Genomic DNA, 23,138 nt, shown 5'->3' with positions numbered 1-23,138 from the left:
GATAGAATTCATTTAAATTATTGTATAATACATTATACGTTTTTATTACAATAAAAATTTCAAATAAATAAATTTTGCTTAAAATTTGGTTGCCGCATACAGATTTTTGAGATAAGACTTATTACAAAAGAATATTTTGCAAACAATTTGGAAATGGATAGAATTCATTTAAATGACAGTAGAAATACATTTATATATTTTATTAAAATAAAAAGTTGAAAACTAAACTAAAAAATTAAGTAAATAAATTTAAAATAAGTATAAAATAGATTTTTTAAATTCAGGTTTATCAGATCCACCGGTTGCCATATATGGACTTTCAAGGAAAGAATTCTTCATTATATCAAAATAATATTTTGCAAACAATTTGCAAGTGACATTAAATATTTGGAAAAGTCATTGACAGAAAAGATTGGATATGTAATTTCAATTCCCAACAACATGACACCTACTATTACTGTTTTAATGACAACGTTTAGAAGCAAATATAAAGAAGCAGCTCAACAACAAGATTACTTTTTCAAAAAGAACAAGAACTGGTTAAAAACTTCAATAAATTTTCAGATGGATGTAAAACTAAATAAATCGAAACTTTATCTGATCATCCAAAAGAAGGAGAACTAAAGAGATGTCTATGGAGTTCAGGCCTGCCGAATTATCATTTGCTACGCAAATAAGTCTTTGATCTTCAAGGTATTTAGACGCTGCAAAGATTGTGAATGATGTTAGGCTGTCAAGCCCATTCAAGGCAATAAAATGAAAGGAAGGCTTGCAACTATCATTATCATTGCCAGCCTTTTATGATGCAAATGAAGCTCTAGCACTTCTATTAGACCTAAATTTGACAAAAGATTTGTACCAACATTTGAGAAATCAGACAAAAAAAAAAAAGGTTTAAATACACTTTATCCACCATACTCAGCTGTATTGGTATCAAAAAAATGTTGCTACCCTCCAGACGACACCTTAAATTTTACCAAATCAAAATCTGAGGTACAGCTGCAAGCTATATTAAACCACAACGCTCAACGTGTTTTACTGCTGAACCAAAACAATATTACATATAAGAGTGATTTAGAAATATTGAATATGACTTTGATTTGTAAGTGGGGCTTTGACTGAACTTCCGGACAGAGCATTTATAAAATGACTTTTGAAGATTCAAATATATCAGATGCAAGTTTATTTTTTACTTTGCTTGTTTCATTGCAACTTGTAAGTGTAAATCAAGAAATGAAAGAAAACTTATAGAGTAATCTGACCTCTGAAATTGCAATTTACAAAAGAAACCGAGAAAAAAAATTTTTAATGAAAAAATGCATTTTGACAAACAGATAGAACAACTCCAACCATTAAAGACAACCATTCATACAAAAAATGTTTTCATTCAATACAATTTAAGTATGACCACGATAGATGTTAAAGTATTACCAACACAAAATCTGCGCAATGGTGTTATCTCTGCAAGGCAACTTCCAAGCAATTTTTTGCAAAGACCAGTAACATTATCTAAAGTACGGACTGTCAACTCTACATGTCTGGATTCGATGTTTTAAATCCTGTATTCATTTGGTATACAAAAAAAATAGGAAAAATTAGCAAGTGGGTAAGAAGGAAGAAGATAAGCAGGAAAAAGCAACAATGAAAGCTAGCATCCAAAAAGCTTTCAAATAGAAACTAGGAATTTTAGATGACATGCCAAAGGGCAGCACGAACGATGGAAATACCACTTTACGTTTCTTTGAAAACACTCAAACGTCGTCCTTGATAACTGGTGTTTTCAAAGAATTAACCACCATTTTCATATAATTTTGCAAGCAATTTTGAGTGACATGAAATTGACATTGAAAATATTTGAGGTTACGCCTTAGCAACTGCAAGACACTATATCAAAGAAAATCCGTGGTGCCAATGATATCACGAAAATCAACACCAAAAAAAATTGAAGACTTTGTTGCCAGAAGCTGTTGCCCTCTTGGCTCCTGTAGCAGAAGATTATGAATACTCTGATAGAGATGCCGAGGAAACAGACTTTGAATATAATGAAGATTTCAACAAAGGGACAGATGAAGATGAAAAAGAACCAGAATGATTATAACTGAAATAAAATGTTTTTTGTATATTTAACACCATCTTCCAACATTTGATCCATTTTTTGGCATTTATGTACACATTGGATCCACCATTTTGTTTTTTAATTTTTAAAACTTTTTTTGTCAATATCGTAATTTGTGGCCTAAAAGAATCCATAAAGCCCATTTATGAACAATTTAAACAATATTTTAACATATATTAGATATTTTAACAAATATTAGATGATCTGGCAGATCTAATACATGCCAGATCTAATATGGCATGTATTAGATCTGGCATACTCACCTCATACTCACCTCCTCAAAGCCGAGAAGGCCACTACAGTCGAGAAGGCTACTTATTTGTGGTATAACCCTCTCTCAACTCTATAACTCCAAAACACAAACCTTGACAAACCAGGCCGCTGCGCGGAGAAACGAGTTGAGTGCGGTACTACCAGGGACGTGGTGGGATCGGAACGTCTTGCTTATGAAGCGAGCGTTCTACCACTACACCACTACCTCATATATACATATATATATATATATACATATATATATATGCATATATATATGCATATATATATACACACACATATATATATATATATATATATATATATATATATATATATATATATATATATATATATATATATATATATATATATATATATACATATATATGAGCCCCTGAGATGCATAGTGGTATAAGTCACTCATATCTAGTTTGGTATAAGTCTGACTAATATCACTGTGAACAAAAACAGCTGTTTAGTGAGGAGCATAACAAAAAACAGTTCCAACATCATTATCGATATCATTAGACTTATACCACTCTACCATGTAATAGAATAAACAAAATGCTAACCATTGGTGGCAATAACTCAAAATATTGAAAAAAGTGACTTATACCACTATGCATCTCATGGGCTTATTTATACATATATATATATACATATATATATACATATATATATATATATATATATATATATATATATATATATATATATATATATATATATATATATATATATATATATATACACACATATATATACATATGTATATATATATATATATATACATATATATATACACACACATATATATATGTATATATATAGTAGGTGAGATAATTTTCCAAGCAATTTTTTTTTTGAAAAAAAAGTAAACTTTTACGCGTAATTTCAGAAAAAAATGATAATAAAAACAAGCTTAAATTAAAAGTTTATGATTATTATGGAAGTAAATTTAATCAAGAATTAAATAAGCAAAAAAAAAACAATTCCAATAATTAACTTTAATTGCTAAAAACTTAACATTGCATTTAACCTTTTTTTAACGTTCAATAAGTATGCTAACAAAATTTTAAATCTTTCAGTAATTAAATTTTTTGACCTTTTAATATCTAGTTGGACCATCCTTAGCTTTTATGACTTCATCAAGTTGATTTTGCATTGACTCAACTTATTTCTTTGATTTGAGTCCAAGCTTCTTAGAGTTTGATCTTAAGATCTTCTTTTCTTTTTAAACATTGTGCCACTTTTTTGATCCAGAATGACCCACAAGAGTTCAAGTTGATTAAGATCTGGACTTTGAGCTGGCCATTCAAATAACTCAATCTGCTTTTGGATATAAAACTCTTTTGCTTTCTTTGATGTATATTTAGGGTTGTTGTCTTGTTGGAAGATAAATTGTTTTTCCAATTTTTTAGTTGTGGCCAGAAGATTTTTATTGAGAATGTTGACATAAACTTATGAGTCCATAATTCCTTTAATAAACTCCAGCTTTCTCGTTCTTTTCCAAGCCATCAACCCCCAGACCATAACATTGCCTTTACCAAATTTTATGCTTCCTTGAATGGAACTGAGTGTGAACGCTTTACATTTTTTTCTCCATATAATTTGAGCTTGCATATAATTTGAATTTGACTTCACAGGATAAAACTGTGACTCAACATTTTATCATACTAAGCTTATTGTATTAACTAAAAATGTATTAATTAGCTTCAATATAATGTCCAAATTTGTCAAACTAAAGGTATATCACTTTCCTTAAGCTGTAAGATATTAAATCTTTTAAAATAAAAGTGAGGGATGGGCAAATATACAAAAGTCTTGGAAGTTATTTTGAATTATCATTAATTGAGTAACAAGTCACTCAATATTGAGTGACTTGTTACTCAACTATGTCACATTCTTTTACTTTTTTTATTTCTTGCTAATCAATACTTTTCACTCTCTCCTATCTTCATATTTTCTTGACTCATAGAACTTCACGTTTCTTCAACGTTTAAGTCTTCTGTTAACCATTTTCTTAAAAATATTTTTTGTTTTCTGGTAACTCCAAACTTGAATAATGGTTGTTCAAAGGCTTGTTGGGAGTGTATTAGTTAAAAAAAAAAATCAATTATCATTGAAATTATTTGTTGAATCAAAAACATGATGTTCAGTCTTTCTGAAATAGTAGAATAGTTTGATTTGTTAACACAATGTTTAACAACACTTATTTTTGATATAAAAAATTATAATAATTAAAACATATAAACAAAAAATACAATGAGACATAAATATATAACATATTTTTAGAAACACACGATTTATGACGAACTAGGTAACGCAAAATAAATGTTGTTTGCTTAAAATGAAATAATTATATCGTTGAATTTAAAATTATTCCATACTACATTGCAGAATTCTTTTCTTTCAAAACGCATGTTTGGAAAAGATCCAATCATTCTGCAATATATTAATTTTGAAAATCATTTGAGAGTTAATATAGTTTCAGTTTTTCGCCATTTTTTGTGACTCTATGCTACTTTTAGATTGCATTGCTTTAGAATAGGGTCTTAGTTAGATCTAACTTGTCAGGTCTGATAGAGCTGCTTTCTATGGAAAACAACTCTATCAGACCTAAAAAGTTTCTATAATAAACAATCACAACACATCAGTGAATAATCAAATAATTTATTTGTCAAATAAATTATTTGATTATTCACGTTCATAGGAATCTTCACAACACATCAATGAGTCACTCCAATAATTTGAGTCACTCCAATAATTTGATTCACTCCAATAATTCGAGTCACTCCAATAATTCGAGTCACTCCAATAATTTGAGTCACTCCAATAATTCGAGTCACTCCAATAATTTGAGTCACTCCAATAATTTGAGTCACTCCAATAATTTGAGTCACTGATGCGTTGTGAAGATCCCTATATTATAGGGATCTTCACAATAGGCTATAAACGTGTTTCTAGGCTATAAACGTGAGGAACGAATTAGAAAGATAGCATAGAGAAAGCGGGCAGATATTGCACGAGATGTTAGAATGTGCAATTCATACACTACACATACTTTTTTTACTCGTGGAAAACAATCAACAAACTGTTGTCCATCAAGAGTGTAATTCTTCTGAATTATGGCCTTCTATAAATAACACTATAAACTATAAAACACGGCCGGGTTTGTTGGCTTTTAGGGCAAAAAATTAGGAGGCCAGTTTTGTTTGTCGTAATAAACGATATTTTTAAACAGGAGGCTTTGATTTTCTTTTTACATATAATATTTTTTGATTATTTATGAATTTATTTTATGAGTTTAATTACGAGGAACTTATTAAGTTTGATGCTTTAAATACGATTTTAATTGTGCGTGGATAGCTCAGCTGGTTAGAGTGTCAAACAAAAAGCTAAAACCTGGACTGTTTTACGATATGAGTTCAAATCCTGCCACCGCCAACACTCAGTGCTTGAGCAGTATTTTCGGTACGCCAAAATGTTGGTCAGTAACGGACGCTACTTTGGATCAGTCTTAATGACTATTTGTGGCTGTTCCTATGCTAAGCCAACAATATCTTTATACATAACATTGTATAGAAAAATTTAGAAAGAAAATTCAAATAAAAAACAAATAATAACAGTAATAACACTGTACAACAACGGAAAAAAAACGGAAATGCCATTGACACTACCTTATGTATTTTGATTTGGAGATTACGAAAATTGATTATTTTCACATTTTCAAATTTTAAATTTTCACTATGAAAGTTGTCAATGTGATTTTTAATATATTTATAAGCAGTTGTTTATGATTTATTTATTAGCATTTCTTTATCATATACCTATTTGCATTTGTTTAACCTTGTATTAGACTAAATGTAAGTCTGTTTTATTTTAGATAAACTACAGTTAGCCAAGTAATATATAGATATAATACAGTGTATATTGAAACAAGAAATGCCCAGAACTTGTAAAAATCAAGCCGACAACTTTTGCTACATTTGTGGCGAACTGACTTTAAAGAGATGCAGACGAAGATTGACACCACATGTGAAAAAACTGTATGAACTATACTTTGGTTGCAAAGTCGGCGACCAGGATAAGAACTGGGCGCCTCATGCATGCTGTGTGAGGTGCACTAGTTCACTATCGTCGTGGGCGAACAGGACTGGTGGAGGACCAACATTTGGGGTGCCAATGGTGTGGCGTGAACCCCAAAATCATTGCTTAGACTGCTATTTCTGTTCTGTTAACATATCAGGTCGCAATTCTAAGGGTAAGAAAGCTATAGTGTACCCAAATCTACCTTCAGCTATTCGTCCTGTTCCTCATTCGGCTGAACTCCCTGTTCCTGAACCTCCATCGGAAATCCCAAACACGGACAGTTCTGATTCAGACGAGGATACTGATGACGATGATAGTTACGAGTTGCCAGAAGATACAGAGCGTAAACCCCACTTCATAACAGGATCTGACCTAAAAGATCTCGTTCGAGATTTGTATTTAACAAAGCAACAGAGTGAATTGCTGGCTTCACGTCTCCAGGAATGGCATCTGTTGGCTGGTGATGCAAGAGTGTCATCATTTAGAAAGCGATCACGGGAACTGCAGCAATACTTCTCTATGGATGAAGAACTTTGCTTGTGTAATGACATAAGTGGATTGTTTGATGATCTAGGAATACAATACGATTCATCTATGTGGATTTTGTTTATTGACGCATCACTTTATAGTATTAAGGCAGTATTACTGCATACTGGAAATGTGCTGCCTTCCATTCCCATAGCACATTCGGTAACCCTGAGGGAAAGCTATGTGAATATATTACGTATTCTGGACAGAATTAAATGCAGAGATCACAGATGGTCCATATGTGCAGATTTGAAAGTTGTTGCTATACTAAATGGATTGCAGGCTGGTTTTACTAAGTACATATGTTTCCTCTGCAAATGGGATAGCAGGATGAAATCAAAACATTATATGAGGAAATATTGTCCACAACGAGAAACATTTGAGGTTGGTTCCCATAACGTCATTCATGAACCTCATGTGGATAAAGAGAAGATCATCTTGCCCAATCTTCACATCAAGCTTGGAATCATGAAACAGTTTGTAAAGGCGTTAGATCACGACAAACCAGCATTTCAGTATTTGCAGACCAAATTTCCTAAAATCGGTGACGCCAAAATTAAAGAGGGCATTTTCGTGATCCCCCAATTACGAGAACTGATGCTGGATGAAACGTTTTCGGGAAGGATGGATCAATATGAACTTGCAGCATGGGATGCATTCAAACGGGTGTGCCAGGGATTTCTTGGAAAACATATTGCACCAAATTACGCTGATTTGGTGGACAGATTAATTGCATCCTATCAACAACTGGGTTGTAACATGTCGCTGAAGCTCCACTTTCTATATTCCCATCTTTCCTTCTTCTCTGTCAATGGAGATGTATATGATGAAAATGGCGAGCGCTTTCGTCAGAGTATTGCCACAATGGAAAGCAGATACAAGGGAAAGTGGAGCCCCGCCATGCTTGCAGATTACTGCTGGAATTTGCAGCGCGATGAACCCGATGCAGCATTCAAACGCCAGGCTAAATACAATTAAATACAAGTAAACAATTTGTGTTAAAAGTAATAATAAGCATGTTCATGTATTTATTCATATGTATAGAAAAATGCATCTTACGTTACTTCTTTAAATCGTTATTACAAAAATTTGTGACGTGCTACAGCATAACTGATTACATATTTGGAATCAGCACGTCTGAATTAATAAAGATAACCTAATTTGGTTCTTTTTTTTTTCAAAAAGTTAAAAATTGATGTACAGTGTAATTAAAAAAAATAATAATAAATGATAATATAAATACAATATTTAAATTAGATACATTTATAACTAGTTTATGCTCTTGAGATATTATTTTTATTGTGTTTCAAAAAAAAAAAGTAAACTTTTATTTTCATACCTAGAATTCTTAATACAATGCCAAAGTGTGCAATAATATACTGTTGCAGTGGATACAAAAGTAAATCATCAAATATAAATGTACATAACCATATTTCAAAAACATAAACGAGTTATAAATGTATCTAATTTAAATATTGTATTTATATTATTACTTAATTAAAAACTTACTTAAAGCATCAAAGTTAATAAGTTTCTCGTAATTAAACTCATAAAAAAAATTCATAAATAATCAAAAAATATTATATATAGAGTTAGGACTATTGTAATTGTAATTGTAAAAATTAAATACAATTACACATTACAATACAATAATATTGTATTGTAATACTACAGAAACAATAAAAAAAATTTATTTTGGTAATGTATTGCTGTGATGAAAAACAATTACAATAAGTATTGTATTGTTTTTTTTCTAACAATACAATAAAATTCGAGAACTATTGTATTGTATTGTTTTAATGAAATAAAATGACAATAACTATTGTATTGTTTTGATGAAAACAATTACAATAACTATTGCGGTGTATTACTTTACATTAAAGTAGAAAAGCTAACGTATTTTAACGTATTTATATTCATCTCTGACGAACTTACTATTATTTTTGCTATTTTTTATTTACGGATTTGCAATATATTGCAAATTTTATCTTTTACATATTTAGATTTTGCATCACCTATCTTGTTATGTATTTCTAAGCTCTAAATGGCCACAAAATATTGCCTGTCTGATGATAGCCTTACTATTATGAAAAATAACATTCGTAAATTATTTTATTCAGCCCTTTTATTTTTTCCTCTTGATATTAATGCTGCAAAGGAACTTAAAATATATATGAAAATTAACTTTAGTAACACAAACAGTTAAACATAATAATTCTTCTTAAATAAAAATGTTATCGTCTTTTATTACAATAACAATATATTGTTATTGTATTACAAAGACGAATTACAATACAATATTTACTGTTATTGTAGTGGGTCATTACAATACATTTTTTTTTCAGATATTGTTATTGTTTTATAAAGATAAATTGCAATACAATATTTATTGTTATTGTATTACAGAATTACAATAGTTATTACAATTGTTATTGCTTCTAAATTAAGTTAATACAATAACAATAATTGTTCTATTAAAGTTGGTGAATTAAAATTATTACGTATACGTGGTAAAAGTCACGTAGATAAACGAGATGAAAGTCACGCATTCATTTATGGTTTTTAATGACTATTGTTGTTTTATAATTTTCATGGGAATTTAACTTTGTATTTATATACGATTTTTTGTAATAAAACAGAAGGTTGAAAAACGCGTAGATAGTTGTTTTTAATATATGCATATAAACGAATACAAGAATGCAACAATTGTTACTGTTATTGTTTTTATTACAATTACAATAGTCCTAACCCTAATTATATATAACAAGAAAATCAAAGCTTTCTGTTTAAAAATATGGTTTATTACAACAAATATTTATATATTTGATCTCATATGTGAGAATTCACATTTGTGATTAAATCACATATGTGAATTCTCGCATATGTGAATTCTCTCACATATGCGAATTCTCACATGTGTGAATTCTCACATATGTAAATTCTCTTACATATGTGAGTTCTCACATATATGAATTCTTCACGTATGTAAATACTCTAAAATTGACTTCAGAACCAACTATTTATAACAAAGAAAGTTTAAATAGTGTTTTTGTGTTTCCTGATGCTGTAAGAAGACCTGAATTAAGAAAAATGGATTAAGTTTGGTAATAGAAAAAATTAATTTCCTACAGAGCATTCAGGTGTTTGCAGTGCACATTTTGATCCAAAATTTCTAAAGCACGGTGTTAGAATGACTCTTATTTGTAATCTTAATCCAATACCGACTTTTTATTCAAATAATGCAATAAAAAAAATTCCACCTTCTCTGTTATTATCTATTCCATGTCCATCAAGAAAATCTTCCACTAGATGTGTCACAAGCATTCAAGATGAATCAGATATCTTTATGGAAAAAGATTCTACCATAGACCTAAATATATTAGATTCATCTTCAAGTCCTGTAGGCTTTATTTTCCAAAAATTTGACTCCCATGTTTTATGTTATCGTATTTTTAATGTGGCATCTATTAATAATGCTCCCTGTATTAAATCAATGCAAGTTTATTCTACTTTGCATGTAAAGTTGCATCACAATGGATGTCAAATTCCAATTCCAAAGTGGTCAAATTCCTCTTCCAAAGCAAAACCAATATTTACTTATAAATATTTATATTAGAAAACCTTGCATCATATATGAGGATTTTTTTTTGCAGAAAAAATCAATATTATTTTAGATGAAATTCATAGTATCCAATATTATAAACCAAAAGGCAGGAAACCATATTCATCTGAAGTTCTTCATTTTTTATTATTGCAACACTATACTTCATAGCAAGCATACATTCAATTGCAAGAAAAAATACCTCTACCGTCATATGGGAAGTTCATTAAATGCTGGAACTGGTAAATCTAAAAAAGATCATGTTATTGTGTACGAAAAAAATTTACCTTATGTATGATAGTGTTCATCTCTTAAAAAATATAAGAAATAATCTTCTTAATTCTAAGCGATTTATATTCCCAGTTTTTCATTTTGATGGACTTATAGACCCCATTTCAGCTACAGCTGGTAAAATATCTTGGCATCTTCTCCATAAAATTTACGAAAAGGATGAAAAACTTTTTAACCCCCTCAAATTGAGGGGGGTTTAAACTTTATATGGTCAAAATTTTTGAAAGCTAAAATATTCTACTATGAAATTTAAAATTTATCGATGAATATTAGTCTAGTTAAAAACAGTACAAAAAATATTTCATCAACTTGTTGCTCTCACGTTTGGGACAGGGGGGCACAAAATTTGGGGCTTTTTTGTTCCCAGCCTCCAATCATCGCAATTTTTTGCAAAGCATCCTTATTTGACATAAGTATAAACATATAAATGTTTGGAGTTTGCTCCATATCTGGAAGTTAGCTATCTCAAAGACCAAAAAAAGCTGGTTCCGGCTCTGAAGGTAATACTTACATTTTACCAAGTCGTTTCCAAAGTGACCTTCTAGAAAATAGATTTTCAAAATATAGATGAGTGGAGGTTTTCTTGTTGGTTTACGTGAAGTTGGATCTTCCGAGAAGATACTTTAAATTAAATCTCTAATGAAAGAAGATATAAATTACTGGGAGTTAAATTTTAAACCAGAGTCCAGTCGAGATCTTTTATGTGAAGTCGGTTTTGAAAATGGTTTTCAAGAGATTGATTTGACGATGACAGTAAGGAGGTGGCAACCTAGATTGCGGGGTTTATTATAAAAAACGTCTCTAAACAATTTGTCTGTTCTGAATGTGAAACTTTTTTAAATCATGAGAAGGTCACCATTTGTATTGAGTATACAAATTTGCTCTCTTGAGGGAGGGGGGGGGGGAGGGGTTTCAATTACCTGGAAAATATCTTGCACCGTATATATCGCATTGCTTTGCAAACCTAGATTTAGTTCAAGAAAATTTATTTTTAAATGCTATGATATCAGATATACTGCAAGAAAGCTCCTACATCTTGGAGGAGAAGCGACCTTCATGTGTCAGTCCTCAGCATTTTAAAAATGCTATAATATTTATAAATAATATAATTATGAACATATACTTTAACAACAAGCAAATGATTATTAATGGTGGAAAAAGAAAAGACAAGATTGCTGCTTTTAAATCCAAAAGAACCAAAAGAAAGAATAATGATTAATCTATTTGTTGTTGTTAATTTCCTAGTATTTTAAAATTTCATTGTGATTTAATGAATGTTTATAATACTTTAAATAAAAAAGAATTTTAAATAAATGTTTATTTATTTTAATAATTTCTATTTTTATTATTCCAGCGTTTTCTATGAAAAATTCAATAATTTTTTTAAAACAAACTGGCCTCCTAATTTTTTACCCTAATAACCAACAAACCCGGTCGTGTAATTATAGTAGGCCATGTCTGAATATATCATTGTTGTTCATAGAATATCGCAATGACTACTACATTAGAGCTGCCATACGTCCCGGTTTTTAAGCTCCGTGTCCCAGTGTCCCTGTCACAGGACTAGTTGTCCCGGTCAATATAAAATTATTTGGGAAATTAAAATCTCTTACAACTCATAAAATTCGTAAAAATGTTGATATGCGCACGCACGGAGCACCACCTTTTACAACAAGAAACATTTTTTGTTCGTTCAAGTGTTTACTTGATAAAATTTTTCTGAAAAAAACGAATTTTGTGACTTATTAATTCAGTATTTTTTTAAATAAAAAAAAACGTTCTTAAAATTTTAAGTAAGACTCAACGCCATGCTTATTATCTGTTTTGTATTGACGTTGATTTCTTTTTATTATTAGCACCAGATTGTTTTTGAATTTTAATTATTCGTTTTAATTTGAGTACCTTTTTACAATTTTACAGAAAAATGCCCTTGTTTGTTTGAAAAACAAATTAGGAAACTCGAAAAATCGATGATAACTGTTATTGAAGTAAAAAATATTTTGGAGGACTTCAAAAAATAAATTACTGAAAGATTAAGTAATAAGTTTTTAGGTATTCAAACAAACCAAACGTACAATAGATTTAAAAAATTCAATTAAATACTATAAAACAAGAAGAAGAATTTGAAAATGATGTAGAGAATTTTTTTAACGTTAGAATTAATTATTTAACAAAATGGTCAGCTCCAATGGCTTAGTATGATGTTTTTTCGTGGATGCTTCTCAACGAAGTGCCCGAATAGAAAAACGTTGCAAAAACCATTACATATTTTAGTGTAAAGGGTGTATTTTTTACGGATTCAATTTATGAGGAAGTTGTGTATAGGAAATCTTTTATTGAAAGAGAACCGTGTGAAGAATGGAAAATGTAGGATGTGTATGATAAATTGTTGCGCTATTTCATAAATACTGAAGAGACGGAAAGAAAAGGTAATTTATTGAAAATGTGCCAATATTTGTTCGCCATTCCACCGCATAATGTGTTCTCATTAATTCAAACTCAATGAACAGATGAGCGTAATTCGCTTTCTATCGACTTAGTGAAACGTATAATACAATGTGTTATGAATTTTAAAATATCATGTTGTGAATTCTACAACTATGAAAAAGAGCTGCTACGAAAAACCAGAACATCTGAAAAATATGATTGGACAAAATGGAGTGATAATAAAGTCAGGAAAGAGTAAAGGTAAGTGAAGATTGTTTGTAATAAAATTTTTTGATAAGCGGTTATGCAGTTAGGTTATGCTTGGTTATTTGAATTTAGTTGAATTGCAAATTAATTTATAGTTTTTTTTAGCTTTGGTACATCAGTTTTGCCTTTGGAATACCAATGATCAATCGCATTTAATAATAAAGCTATGATTATTAATAAAAGTTTATTTGAATGTGTTGCTGCTATTTTTATTTTAGAGGTGGATGGGGGATGGGGAGGCTGGGAGGGGAGGCGGTAGTCCCGGTTTGTAGTCCAACATTTATGGCAGCCCTATACTACATTGATACATCAACGTAAACCCTATTAGCATTTTATCCTTTTGGGGTAATACTGCTTTCGCGTTTTGGTTAATACCGTTTTAGGGCGGGCAGAAAATGGACACCTTCAAATATGTACATACATGAAGATGTCCATTTTATATCCGAGTCCGAATTCGGCAGACGTATTTATTCTATAAATACGTATTTACTCTATAAACACGTCTGCTTTTCTATAATACTAGTTTCGACTAGTTTATTTAATACTAGTTAGACTCGAAACTACTATTTTTTGAAAACCAGACTATTGTTATATGAAAAGCCTACTGAGCAGGTTGGAGGGGGTATTCGGTGCGCTAATTTTCTCTTATGAACCCTTTGTGCATCAATTCAGGGTTCATAAGAGTTTAGGGGCCCACGAATTATATTTTTTTTTTTTGTTTATCAAAAAAATATTATTTTAAAATAACAATATAAAATAGAAATAGATACAGATACAATTTAAAAAAACGTGTAGATGGCATTTATATAGAAATTAGACCTTTCTAAAATAAAATAGTAGCTAAAAAGTAACCTACAAATATGGTGGTCTTAGATATTGATTCAGAAACGAGACCTAGTGCTACAGAAAATTCTAAATTAAGTATTGATTCACTTCATTAATCAAGTACAAAACTTGACTTTGGATCCATCACAGCACAATTTCAATCAGAAATAAATAACTTTGATACCAGAGGTTATATTGATGTTCCTTTAAAGCTGCCAAAAGATAAAAAAAATAATTTACTTTAGGTATATTAAGTTTAGAAACATTAATGCAGAACATTGTACTTAAGACTGGCTAGTCTGGATAAGTATAAAGCTTCTTTATTTTATTTTCCATGCCGATAATTTTAAAACAATATCTGTTTTAAGTAAAGCGCTGCTTCCAAATTTGTATTAACTACAGTTGAAGGTAGCCTATCGAAGCCATTTAGCTGAAGTTATGTAATAGGATTCCAAATCATAAAAAGAGTAATAGGCCTAGTGAATACTACTTAGCATGTGATGAACTAAAAAGGTGTTTTTCAATTTAAGACAGTATTGATAATAGTATTGAATCATCAATTATAATTGAATTGAAAAAATGTTACTATAACTTAGAGTTGCTTTCCAACTAGGACCATATTCTAAAGCAATACGATCTAAAAGCAAGGGCGGATACATAGAGGGAGCGATGGGGGCAGTTGCCCCCCTTTAAATGATTTCAAAAAGCATATTTTAGTATTTAGTATTTGTAGCCTTTTATTAAAAAAGCATACTTGATTTGTTAATTATTTTAATAACTTATATCACAAATTCTAATTTACAATTTCCCGACTTCGCAAAACGATCTATCACTGACTGGAATTTCTATGTGCACATTGAGTAAGGCCAATCCAACTAGTCTGATTTCTGTCATTCGCGTTCTCAGCCAATTTTTAAATTCTTTGCAAGGTTGTGAAGCTATGTTGAGCACTGGCGACACTTACAGGATATGACTTGATAATTTGAAACAACTTTTGAGTGATTAGATATTGCACCTGGTCGCGCAAATCAAAAACAACAGAAAGATAACTAGGTAGTGATCATCTTTCATCCTTATACATTTGCACTGTCATAGTTCAACTTCGGATGTAAATTCAGGTGCAGGTAAGTTTTGGATACTAAGTCCAAGAATGACGCCATAAAATTACTAATTGCAGAAAGAGTTTCAACAATATCTTTATGATTCAGTGTAATAATATTTTTTGGCATCAAAGCATAGATTTGAAGAAATAGTAAATTTTCATTAGAAAAACGTATATTTGCGCCTAATATCAGCGCATCAAGTAGAGGGATGTAAATTGATTGCCTGTAATATTCTTCTATTGTATCTGAAGGTATATTTTCACGACATGTCTGTCGTTGTACTGTTTTTTTGTAAGTAAAGGTAACATCTTTTTCAATTATTGTTTTTTTACAGCGGCTCTAAAAATTTCCTCAAACACTTCTTCGCAGTTTTCTCTTTTATGTTTTAAAACAATTAACAGATCTTTAATGCAATTTTTTGCTTCATGTAAATCTAAACTTTTTTTTTTGAAACAACTGACTGAGCCCCTTTGTTATGGTGAACACAAGTGAATAAAATTTCGTTTTGCAGAAGCATTGAAAAAAGCAACAACTTTGCTAAAAACCTCCTAACAATTTCTTATTGCTTGTACGTTCAAACTCTTGGATAAAGTTAAATTTAAAGCATGGTTATAACATGGACACCAAACAGCATTTGACGCAACTTGTTGAATGTCAACTACCACTCTTTTTTGCAATGACGACATAACACTACAACCATCTGTTCCCACACCAACATATTTTTATAAAGAAAGGTGTAACTTTTTATCGAACATGTTTATAACCGATTCACCAATAACTTTGCTGTCAAGAATAGATTCATTGTAAATGGATGCATTACTTTTATTTTGATTATTTTGGTCATGCAAATCAACAAATCCAACAGTCTTCTCAAACTGATCCATCAGGCATCAAATAGCGTAATATTGTTGTCATTTGTGACTGTGTCAATCAATGACGATTTTCTAAAACCTGTTAAAGCCGTTGAGTGTTTACTCTGTTTACAATATCTATTGCTGGTTTATTATAGTTTTTAAAAAAACACCTTCCAGCTTCAACAGCTTCCTTGTAATATGTTGCTTTTTCGTGACTTGTTAGATCTCTGTCCTTGCCAAACAGTTTAGCAAACACCTGTTGCTTAACTAGCTTTTCATGATTCATTTTCTGAAACAAGCATAGCTGTGTTAAGTGAGATATCGTTCCTATTCTGCCCTTTGCTATGTTAAGTGAGATATCGTTCCTATTCTGTCCTTTTTCAGTTTATGTCTTTGTTTTTTAGTTCTAGTTTCTCATGTTCAACATGTTGAATAGCAACAAAACTTAAAAAAGACGCCGTGGCGTGCGCTTTTTTAAACTTTGAATAGGAATACTAATACTAATTTCCGGTGGTGATGCTGATACGGTTTTGAGTTCATTCGTTCTTTTAGCATCCTTAATTACTATTAAGTTAAACTAGTTAAAGGTATTTCAACAAAATTTGAATGAGTCTAAGCTACTCTGCAAACGAAAAGGATTAGTTCTTTTCATTACGTCTCGAAAAATTATTAATAAATATGGCAACAATCTATAACTTTTTTTTAATTGTAAACTGATATTAAAATAATATAACAAAATTGTTTAAAACTACTGATTTTGAAAGTAAGTTTTTTTTACTATTTAGTTTAAGCGTCGTTTAAGTAAATAACATTTGATTTAAAATTTTACTTTATTATTCAATATACTCAAATTAATTGCTGCTATCTACTAAATAAAAAGCACTGTTTTCTATTAAAACAACTATTACATTAATTTAACAGGTTTGTATGAGGTAAATTATTCTTTCAAAATTATAAAAAACAATAACATTAACTGAGATCATTGTAAAGATAATTATTTAAAAGGATTTCAGAGAACAAGATAAAAAAAAGCTGAAAAACATTTAAAAAAATAGTCTATTGCGAAACCAAAAACCTTAAAGAATGTTTCTACATTTCGGCTATCCCTAACGTTCAGTTTATTATGTCACTTTGAATATATTTGAAGCAAGCATTACTAATATCAAATTATTAATAAAATATTAAATTGCGTCAATAAAAAAAGTGAGATGTAAAATAATAAAAAGAAAATGTGTTACAATGTTTTATTTGCAAAAATAAAAACCATGGTAAGTAATTAAATAAAAAGGATTTTAGAATTTAGAAATTTCTACAAATTCCTTTTCAATTTTAAACTTTCAACGTGCTATTTAAAAGTGATTTAATTAAGTTGCAACTTACGGTTATTTATTACTTACGTTTGGTACTTACATTAGCTATTTACAACTTATGGTTATAAGTTGCAAGTTACGGTTATTAAGTTGCAACTTACGGCAACGGTTTTTATTTTGCGCGGCACAATTGTGCCACGCAAAGTTTAAACCGGACTACTTAGATACCAATATATGACGTCATTTCATAGTTACACTGGTTAAAGTAGTTTATTTAGAATAAAAGATTAAAATTAAAAATTAAAGAGTAATATATATATATGTATATATATATATATATATATATATATATATATATATATATATATATATATATATATATAATAAATATATATATATATATATATATATATATATATATATATATATATATATATATATATATATATATATATATATATATATATATATATATATATATATATATATATATATATATATATAAGTATAAGAGTACGACAGAAAAATAGTATTATTCAAACGAAAATTATATAAAATAGATTTGTGGACTTGCTGAAAAATTGCCCGCGCCCCCCCCCCCCCCAAACTTGATGGTCTGGATCCGCCTCTGTCTAAAAGTAGCAGAGTCACATAAAAAGGACGAAGGACTGGAAGTACATTACTTCTCAAATGATTTATAAAATGAATTTATTGCAGAATGGTCGGACCTTGTCCAAACATGAATTTTGGAAGAAAATAATTTTGCAATGTACAATGCAATAATTCAAACTAAACAGTAGATTCATTTCATTTTAGGGAAACAACATCTATTTTGCATTACCTAGTTTGCCATATTCCCAATATGAAGTTGAGGAGTGATTATTGAAATTTGTAGATTTTAATGACTAAAATGGTTCTTAAATTTCTCAATTTATTATAAAAATTAAAAAGTAATAATACTTAACTTGCTGATTGTGGTGCGCAAAACTATGGCCAAATTCAAGACAAATACAAGGGAGCACAAAATATATTAAATGAAAAGCGCCTTTATGCTTTGTTTTCACCTCGTGGCTGCCACACGTTTAACTTATTTAGTAAAGATGCTGCTGAATGTATTTCAGAAGCATTAACCTACTTTGAAGTTATGAAAAGAATATGCACCTTACTCAGTTCTACCTTAAGGAAATGTGGAAATTTCTATAGGAATTTAAAAAAAAAAAATGACAAAACTCTTTTACAACACCAGAGTTAATTTTATATTAGCTGGAAGAAAACAAACAGCTGTGCTATTCATCAGAACAACAAACCTGGTAACAATCAATTTTATTACCAACCTAATATCATTTATTTCATTAAAATTTATTGTCCATTAAATCTATATTATTGTAAGTTGCTAAATCTATATTATTGTAAGTTATTAAATCTATATTGTTGTAAGTTATTAAATCTATATTATTGTAAGTTATTAAATCTATATTATTGTAAGTTATAATAACAATTGAATAAATAAAAAATGTTTTTATTTTATATATACGGACAACTTTTCAATGATACATTAAATCATAAAAAATTGGTAAACGCTTTTTAATTATTACTATTTTTTATTGATATTATATTTTATTAAGTTTTTTACAAAAAAAGTAAAGTGTTATAAGCTCAAAGAAAGTACGAGACAAATTTTTTGTAAATACTGATTTTATACACCACGTTATCGTGTCTATAATATACGATCATACTTTCTTTACTTATGTTGTACAAAGTTCGACAGTTTCTTTTTGCATAAAACTTTGTTGTTTAACCTCTACTCTGTAAATTATTTTTTATTTTTTAATATTTTTGATTTACAGCCGACGTAAGATTTTTAAAACAGATTGTAGAAAAAGAAAAATTAGAAATATTTTTAGGAATTTGAAAAAAAAACTTTTTCTCGAGGCTTTTTGTAGTGACGTATGGACGACTTTTAAATGATACACTAATCACAAGGTTAGAATTATCTTGTTCTATCTCCATTTTTTAAAAGACTTGAGTTGCTTATTGTGTTATACACCTCAAAATAATTTTTTTTTACTGTACTAAAAAAAAGTCCTCACTAAAAACTGCAGAAGTTATAGTAAATAAAAATCTTTTTATATGCTGTCACTTAATATTTTTATTTTTCAAATCTTTTCATCTTAAAGTTGAAAATATTTGAAGATAGAACAAGATAATTATAACTTCGCGAAATGTAAATAATTAAAAAAAATCTAACATGTTAGGCTCTTGGATTTCGGGAATTGGTTCCGGAATTTTTCGAATGCCAACTCTTAACAGAGAATTTCGGCCAATCATGGCATTTTTTCAGAAAATAAACAGCTGTTACATAATTCATTTCAAGTTATTTAATTATACTTTTCTTTTCTCTTTATGGAAAAAAAGATGATATTTAAACGGCTCTACCGATCAAGTATCTTTTTTTTTTAAACTTAATGTAATATAACAGACAACAATCCAACTTTCTCAAAATTAAAAACAAACTAAATGTATTTGTATTTAAATTCATAAACGAACAATATTTATAATAGCAGATAAAGTTGTCGAGCGTTCAGATAGGAAACCGGAGGCATTTGCTTTTTATAATAACAGCAAACTAACTATATTTAAAATTACATAATCAAGGTTTTGGAAATATTGCAAACTTAATTTATATTTACGAATATTAATATTTGGAGTGTTCACGTTTTTAATCTAAACAATAAAATCACTTCTTTATGTTACCGTTTTCATTGTATCATATTACCAGATGTGTTGCTTAAGGGGCTTTATCAACTGTTGTAGAGTTGCGTGGCGTTAAACAGAATTATTTTTGATAGCGCAAGTGATTATGGGATTGATATGCGCACAAACTTTTAACCGAAGCAAAAAATTTCTTTATAACACGATTCATTATGGAATTAATATGTAGACAAATACATTCTGTGACGAAAGCAAAACCCAACACTATTTAACAATTGATAAAAGAGCAAGGATTAAAACTGAGAATCAGCACAAAATTCTTAGAAATGTTGCAGCGTCATTCTTTTTTATGCTTAAATTATTGATATTTTGGCTTATATTGCAAGAGCCATAATAAAACAAAAGATATTAATACAAAAAGTTAGTAATGTAAAAAAAAAAATCTACTACTACTACTACTACTACTACTACTACTACTACTACTACTACTACTACTACTATTACTACTACCACTACTACTCTACTACTACTAACACTACTACTCTACTACTACTACTACTACTACTACTACTACTACTACTACCACTACTACTCTATTACTACTACCACTACTACTACTACTACTACTCTACTACTACAAGTACTACTACTACTCTACTACTACTTCTACTTCTACTACTACTACTACTACTACTACTACTACTACTACTACTACTACTACTACTACCACTACTACTACTACTACTACTACTACTACTACTATGACTACTATTATGTGTGTATATATATATATATATATATATATATATATATATATATATATATATACATATATATATATATATATATATATATATATATATATATGTATATATATATATATATATATATATATATATATACATACATATATATATATGTATATATATATATATATATATGTATATATATATATATATATATATATATATATATATATAAATATGTATATATATATATATACATATATATATATACATTTATATATATACATATATATATATATATATATATATATATATATATATATATATATATATATATATATATATATATATATATATATATATATATATATATATATATATATATATATATATATATATATATATATATATATATATGTAATATTTAAATTTGCTTAAAAATTTTCTCCCCTATTTGGTAAATAAGAAAAGTTTTACCTTTTAGTTAATGAAAATGTAAATTTAAAAAAGTTAATTTTTCGTTTACCGGACCTCTTTTTTAAACCCCCCACCCCCTTCCCTTACCTCCTTAATTACATTTGTTACGGCTGCATATTTGTGTCTAAACCTTTACATGTTTAAAAATATGATAAATTATATTCCTTTTTAGTTTTTAATTAACTTAATTACATTTTTGAAGTTACGTTCTCTTAAAAAGCAATTTATTTCTTATTACCTTTTTTATTATTTTGCGTTATTTTGTCTCTTATTTTTTATTTTGACTTACTTACTTTATCTTGTAAATTTTAAATTTTAAAACAAAATGCTGTTTAAAGAATGACAATATCAAAAATGACTGTAAATCAATATTTTTTTAATACTAATTTATTACTATATTTTATTACTGATTTAAATACCTTGAAAGAAAAATATCCAACAAAAAGAGAGATAATATCTGAAAGCATATGAAATGAATCGGCAACCAGTGCCATAGATTTTGTTAAATAACCAACTGTAATTTCTACAAAAAACATTGATGTCGTCAAAACCATCATAACATAAAATGTTTGACTTTTTCCCATACATATTGGTAAGTGACACATAGTTCCAATAATACTACGATGTATAACAAATTAGTCTTAAAAGAATTGTTTGTATATACAAAGTTTGACTTCAAAGTTTTAACGCGACTTATAAAGTGAACATTTATATGATTACGTAAGTATGCGCATTTTTTTAATATTATTTTAAAAAACACCCACTTGAGTCCCATTTCTAAGAATTTCTCGGTTAAATTAACTGTGAGTATACTTTTGATTCCTCAATAACTAGATAAAAAAATATTATTTTACATTCAAATAAGCAGCTTTTTAAGATAATAATTATAAATAATAGTAACAAATTTATAGTTGTTTATAGTTAGTAGTAAATTTATAGTTCTATTTCATAATATGTTACTAAAAGCGTGTTTGGAAGCACGTACAACTTTGTTCTTGCATTTACTACCGAAGCCAAGTTAAAGCAGAGGCTGATGAAGCTTAATGTCGAGGCTGCTTAAGAAAAAGAAAAACTAGTTTTTATTTTTTATTAGCCTTAAATGTTAAATTATGAGAAGCCGCAGTGCAGTGATAATTAGCGTGGCTTTAGAATCAAATGGTGCGAGCCTCGACGCATAAATAATTGAAATCAGAAAGAAAAATGTTTATATATATATATATATATTGTTATTTGAATCTATTACAAAATTACACTTCGACAATAGTAAAGAAACAAACATAAAAAACAAGGGATATTTCAAAAGAAGTAATAGAAAAAGAAACGGTTGGGTAACACTCAGGTAATACCCTGCCAAACCATTGAAATACTGATGAGAATTATTTTAAAAACATAGGAAAGTCATTCTCTGATAAAATAACTCTAAGTAAAAAAATATTTAAATCATATTTAAGAGAAGTGACACAAGTAAATACATTCTTTTCACAAAGCCATTCAAGTCAGACACATTACCGTTAAAAATTCCAAATGCTCATGT

The 23,138-nt window shown here is 28.9% G+C and overlaps 1 protein-coding gene across 5 annotated transcripts in view; it reads right to left on the bottom strand.

Moving 5' to 3' along the window:
• The window catches only part of LOC100198936 (proton-coupled zinc antiporter SLC30A1), a 36,352-nt gene extending 14,036 nt beyond the window's left edge, over positions 1-22,316 (bottom strand). For 2 of the 5 annotated variants that reach the window (XM_065795794.1, XM_065795795.1), the window contains exon 1: positions 22,024-22,316. In XM_065795794.1, coding sequence (XP_065651866.1) covers positions 22,024-22,209 — 186 coding nt within the window. In that variant the 5' untranslated portion in view covers positions 22,210-22,316. Of the gene's footprint in view, positions 1-10,879; positions 11,040-22,023 lie in introns of those variants that run through there. The other 3 variants (XM_065795793.1, XM_065795796.1, XM_065795797.1) reach the window with 3 other exon arrangements.
• Between the last annotated feature and the right edge of the window lie 822 nt (positions 22,317-23,138).

The sequence above is a fragment of the Hydra vulgaris genome, chromosome 04 (assembly GCF_038396675.1).
Source record: "Hydra vulgaris chromosome 04, alternate assembly HydraT2T_AEP".
NCBI lineage: Eukaryota > Metazoa > Cnidaria > Hydrozoa > Anthoathecata > Hydridae > Hydra > Hydra vulgaris.
This window is presented reverse-complemented; position numbering and strand designations above follow the sequence as displayed.